This window comes from Apodemus sylvaticus, chromosome 5, assembly GCF_947179515.1.
Source record: "Apodemus sylvaticus chromosome 5, mApoSyl1.1, whole genome shotgun sequence".
NCBI lineage: Eukaryota > Metazoa > Chordata > Mammalia > Rodentia > Muridae > Apodemus > Apodemus sylvaticus.
In genome coordinates, this window is record NC_067476.1 from 66,931,000 (window position 1) to 66,937,240 (window position 6,241).

The following is a 6,241-nucleotide window of genomic DNA, read 5'->3' on the forward strand; positions in this document are numbered from 1 at the left end:
AATGTGTGAGGGGAACACCCTTAAAAATGTCAATTGGTGGGAGTCTGGTGAGGTTGGTAAGGCTGTCCCACTACCTGAACAATAGGGAAAGAAGAAAGAGTTGGGTCCCTAAAACTCCATCAGGACTGATTAAGTGCCCCCATTTTCCAAGAAAAAAGAAATGGACCACCCATACAACATGACAACCCAGAATTCTCTGCTGGAGAAGGATGTGGTCAGGTCAAAGGAGCTTGGGTCCCTTCAGTCACACATGACCAAGCCTAGAAGATCAGCTGGAGGGTGATCTTGTAATGATGTCCCTGTGCTGAGTGTTATGAGGGCAATCAAAAGCCCAATGTCCCTCCTGATGGCATTTTCAGCATTGCTTTTATAGCCTTCAGGGTGTAGGGCATTCCTATGCCCAGTGACCCTGTTGACCATATTAGAGACTGGAACCTGTTGGCTCCTGAGTTTTAGAAGGCCAGGAAATCTGGGTAGTAGTTGGAACTGTTAACTGTCATCTCAAGGTTTACTGATTAATAAGTTCACCCTTTCTGTTCTTCTCCTTGAGTAAGTTATTACTGAGAATCACATGGACAACCTGAAAAGTCAAAGTGAGTAATACTGAAATTCTGTAATAGAGGCAGAGAAGTTAGAGGTATAAGATCCCAGTCTTTTTTCTTTCTTTTTTTTTCCTATTTGAGAAAGTTCATTTGGTGAGAAGGGAACATGTACTCTAATTAGACCATTTACCCCAGTGATGCTTCATTTAAAGGAAAGACTGAAGCTGAGGTAGGTCAGGAGAAAGTGGGGGGGGTTGGCTGTTGAGCTAGAGCAACTGGTTGGCAGACTGACAGTAGGTGCCAGTGTAGGACATCTGTGGCACTCTGTAGCTGGGAATGGAGGGGAAAGGGTCTGAGGAAGCTGAACAAGGAGGCTCTGGAGAGATCTAGTGGGAAGAGGAAGATGGTGAGGCTGGGGAAGTAGGGGACATTGTAGAGGTGTGTTTGTGATGATAAGGGGAAGGTTTGTTAGCTGGATCAAGGATAGGAGAAGCTTCTTTTGGTTGAGATTTCATAGTTAATAGGAGTTGAGCTAGGGAACAGGAGGAGCAAAGATAAGGTTTGGAGTGAAGATAAGAAAAGGCCTGGACATAATGAACCTCCTTCCATTTTCCATTTTGTTGGCAATAGTTTTAAAGATTCTTTAAAATGGTAGATGAAAAGTTCCATTATACAGACACTTGGAGTCATTACCTACTGAATAGTGGAGTCAGACCTGATTGCAAAGGTGGGTAAATTTGGAGTCCCTTATTCAGGTGTTAGTTTTAGAAGTTTGAAATTTTCCAGGAGGCATCTCAGTGGTGAGCCTCCAAATTTAATCGAAGATGTAGCACACAGTGGGTGAGTAGAAGCTATCAAGTTGTTTGTTTCACTGTCCCAAGGACAAATGCAGTAGCTTGGCCAGATCACCAGGTCATCTTGCGGTAAACTCTGGAGTTGAACTCATCAAAACCCAGGATTTCATAGCAGTAAAAAAGGAACTATTTCAGAAAAGAGAGAGAAAAATCTCTCTCAAGGGAAAGCATTCTAGAATAAGGAGGCAGGGCAGTAAAAAGACTTTGGATAACTGTGAAGTCACTAAAGGGTAGCTAGTCCTCCCTTGGTACCAGAGACCCTATATAAGCTTACCCAATTGCCGGTGTTTGAATGGAAAGAAGCAATCCCATGAGCAGAAAGTGAGGCTGTGTAGCAGGCAGACATGCTGGGATGAGGTTCAGGCCTATGGACTTAGCTCATGTGGTGGTGACCAGTTCATGTGGTGGCAGGTTCAGAACTATGAACCAAATGACGATCTATGAAGGGAGATTGCAAGCACCAAGTCTCATGGTAGCAATACTAGAAGTAGGCAGCGTGGTCCCAAACAAATATATCATGCAGCTGGTCTCACATGGAATGTTTATTGGTGGGGGTTGCTAGTCAGAGGTAGCCTCTGGGAGAGGGTGGAGAGAAAGAGAGTGGGGAGGATACATGCACAATGGGATATGACACAAGAGTGACACTGTTGCTTAAAGATAATATGTATCTTCACTAGGTCCCCTAGAGCTGGTTGTAAAGATGCCTGATTGTTATGAAGTCTCCTCTAGCTGTCCATGGTTGTGTCTGATTGCTTACACTAAAACAGATCAAATCCTAGCATGAAAAGGGGAGTTGGGCACCATGTTTTAAGCAGTCGGAAATTGTTTAGCTTGACAAGTAATTTTAATCACCTGAAGTAACTGTCATCTTAGGGCTTACTGCTTAACAAACTCACACTTTCTACTTCTTTGTAACTTCTGTCTCTCTGGTTCAATTCAGCTGCTTTGGCTAAAATTCCTTTCTAAGCTGACTAATTCAATCTGTCCTCTTCTCTCAGCTTCTCTCTGAATTGCTCTGCTTGGCTTTAAACTAATTCTGGCAATGTGTTTTAATCTTCTGGCTCCTTATTCTCTGGTTTCGATTGCTTCTCCTGACGTGCACTGAACTGCACAAACTCAACAGTACTGCAATGCACTACACTCTCTGCACTGACTCTCAACTGACTGAACTTATTTGAACTCCACTGCATTGCTTCAATTCAACTGAATTTCACTCACTGAACTGCCCTCCATCAATCAGATGTCACTTTCAAGCATCACTGCTTCGTTCTTCTAAAATTAGCCTTTCATTGTTTGAGTTTAAAGACGTGTACCCAGGTTGTGTCTATATTCCAGCCAGATCATACTGTAATCTTGGGCATGTGTGCCTTTCACCTGGATCACATAGACCTAGAAGCTTTTTGGATGAGATATTTTGCCAGACCAGTCATGTTGCTGGATTAAAACTCTTCTTCATTATCTTCTGGTAGAGAAAGAGACAATTTTGTATAAAAATGGATCACCTGATAAATCAACCATGATCTAGTAGAAGATCACATACGCAAGACTATCCTTGAAGTGAGAATAAAAAAATAAAAAAAAAACATAAAGTGTGTTGAAAGGGAAGGTGGATAAATATGAGAAGAGTTAAGGGTAGAGGGCAAATATGATAAAAGTAGGTACAAAATTATCAAAGAACTAATCAAAATATTAAAAAATTAAAAAGCATATGCAAAAATGCCTATGGCATTTGAAAAACATTTTCCAAGAGAAAGAATATTATATCACCCTAAGATGATACCTCATGTTTCATCATAATTAATTCTGTCATACCATAATCCAGGGATAATATATTAATTTAATTGTTTTACAAATTATTCTAAATATACCATAAGACTTATTTAGTCCTTTTGGTATTTATATTGTATATTCATTCATTTTAACTAAACATTATTTTTTATTTTACAAGATGAAGTTTAAATAAAAAAAACCCCTGCATTTCTACATTTTCCAATATTTATAAATTATAGTTTCCCATGGGATCTGGATTAGCGTTTGAGGATTTTATTTTGTTAGTACTATTTTTTATTCTTTTGAATTGGAAAGAACAAAGGTTTTTCATATTGGAAATTTTTAATGGATCAAAGACTTAAGCTTGCTGTACATTTCTGATATTTGATAATCTTGTGTGACTCCTGGTCTGACACAGTATGAAAGCTATGCATGTAAATCTTGAGGTATTAAGTGCGGATGCTGAGTCCATGAGCAAGAGTTCTCTTAAGGGCCTCTTTTACTTCTTTGTTTCTTAGGCTATAGATCAATGGATTGAGCATAGGAATGACTAGTGTATAAAACACAGAGGCCATTTTATCAATTTCAAAAGAATGGCTGGATTTGGGTTGCAGGTAAATAAACAGCAGTGTTCCATAGAACACAACCACTACTGTCAGATGGGAACTGCATGTGGAGAAGGCTTTGGACCTCCCCTCCTTGGAATTCATCCTGAGAATTGCCACAAAAATGAACATGTAAGATATGAGCACAATGAGGAGGGAGGAGAGTAAATTGCAGCCTGAGAAAATTAAAATAATCAGCTCTAATTCATGTGTGTCAGAACAGAGCAGAGATATCAGAGGGACACAGTCACAATAAAAGTAACTGATGACATTAGAGCCACAAAAGGACAGCGTGAATAACTTAACTGTGAGAAGTAAGGACACAAAAATGCTATAGAGATAGGGTACCAGTACAAGGCCCCATCGTACTTTTCCTGCCATGATGATCACATAGAGAAGAGGTTTGCAGATGGCTACATAGCGATCATAAGCCATAGCTGAGAGGATAAACAGTTCGGTAATGATGAAAATCTCAAAGAACGCCAGCTGCACAGCACACCCTGTGTAAGAAATGATATTCTGATGCATAACAAAATTTACCATCATTTTTGGACCAATAACTGTCGAGTAACCAAGATCCGTGATTGATAAATGTCTCAGGAAAAAATACATAGGAGTATGTAGCTTTGAATCTAAATGAGTCAGAATAATCATGCCCAGATTGCCCATCAGTGTTACCAAATATATGATCAAAAATATTCCAAAGAGTGGTGCTTTGAGGCCTGGGCTGTTGGTGAGTCCCAAGAGAATAAATTCAGTAACTTGGATCCTTGCACTGTGGTTGGATTTCTCCATTTGGCTCAAAAGTATCAATCTGTGCAGGAAGTAAGTTTAACATAAGTTATTTCTCAAATGCTGTATGTCAGAGAATTTATAGCATGACATGTAAGATATGGTTTCTTCAATCTAACCACTTCTGCTTCATTCAAGAGAAATATAGAAGGCAACATTTATATCTAAAACCAAAAAAAAAAAAACAAAAACAAAAACAAAACAAAAAATGGTAAGGTAGGGTGTAAAAGGGGCTGAATAATAAAAGTATTAAGTGGTTTTGATTTTGATTTCATGTTTTGTTCTATGTTTTGAGACTGGGTTTTGTTCAGAGTGGTCTGGAACTTGTATTCATCCTATCTCTGTATCAGTAGAATCTTCTGTAGTTTTGCCTGGCTTCAAATAAGCTATGTGGCTGAGAACAACCTACAACTTCTGATCCAGCCACTTGTACCTGTTACAGCTCAGTGCTGGGATTGTATGCATGCATGTACCATCATATTCAGCAATAATTATTGATTATGATAAAAAGAAATAGTATTTACTTCATTTGTTGCCAAGTTTTTAAGTATGTAAAAAGGCTCTTATTCTATTTCTCCTTTTTAAATTTTGAAGCTTAAAAGCACACACATCCTTAAACATGTTTATATTCTGTTTTTATTCGATATATTTTTTATTTATATTTCAAATAATTTCCCCTTTTCTGCCCCCCCCCCCCACTCCCTGAAAGTCACATAAGTCCCTTTCCCTCCACTGTTCTCCCACCCATCCCTTCCCAATTCCCTGTTCTGGTTTTGCCTTATTCTGCTACACTGAGTCTTTCCACATCCTTAAACACATATAAACTCACACATACTATAGATAAATAGATATGGATGTGTATACCCTGTTAGGCAATGATATTCTGGTTATGAATTTAGTTATAGATCTAGAAAACATATCATTGTTTTCTAGCTCTAGATATAGACTGTCTAGATATAGACAGATACAAATGATAGAAAATGTCTTTTATTTCTGAACAAGTCAGACACATGCTTAAAGAAACAATTGGAAATACTTTACACATTGTATTTGATGGTCATGTAGCAGTAAGGACATCTCTGGTTATGGATGAATGCACACATCAGCTTGTTTACCTAAGTGCAAAACCTAATTCTAGAGGCTTATTTGAGAATATCCTCACATCTCAGCTTGATTTTTCAATACTTGTCTGTTCTTCATATTGAATCACTATTTCTAATGGTCTCTGAACAGTACATCTTCCTTTTGTGAAAACATGGTCCTGAATATCCTGCCAGTTTTTAAACACCTGGAGAGAATTATGAAAAGAGACCAGTAAAACAAATATAAATTTCAAGAGAAAAAGGAAAAAAAAAACTTTTATGTGCTGGATATACTTTAATCTCCTTATAGACCTGAACTCACATGATCCTCTCAGTACACTAGAAAGTAGAATCTCTTCTCTTTCCCACTCATATAGGACTCAAGCAGGCTGAGGATTAGAGGCTGCAATAATTTTAAAATTATCTCCTATATAACTGGCAAAGTTAAGATCCATATACCTCATCCAACATATGAATATAGTCTAATAAATAAAATATCATGCCACATCTTCAGGAAAGACAACCCAAGTAGACAGGGGGTATGAAGCAGAAGTACATCCAGATGGATAATGAGAGAAAGCGATTCTTGTTAAAGT

General features: G+C 38.3%; 1 protein-coding gene across 1 annotated transcript; it reads right to left on the reverse strand.

Moving 5' to 3' along the window:
* Positions 1 to 3,615: 3,615 nt before the first annotated feature.
* On the reverse strand, positions 3,616 to 4,569 carry LOC127684269 (olfactory receptor 8K1-like). Its single transcript, XM_052181223.1, has one exon. It carries the CDS (start codon positions 4,564 to 4,566, stop codon positions 3,616 to 3,618), a length of 951 nt encoding a protein of 316 aa, XP_052037183.1. The 5' UTR covers positions 4,567 to 4,569.
* Between the last annotated feature and the right edge of the window lie 1,672 nt (positions 4,570 to 6,241).

Excerpts from the sequence above, each read along its gene's own strand:
- LOC127684269 (XM_052181223.1), bottom strand. The coding sequence starts at position 4,566 with ATGGAGAAATCCAACCACAGTGCAAGGATCCAAGTTACTGAATTTATT.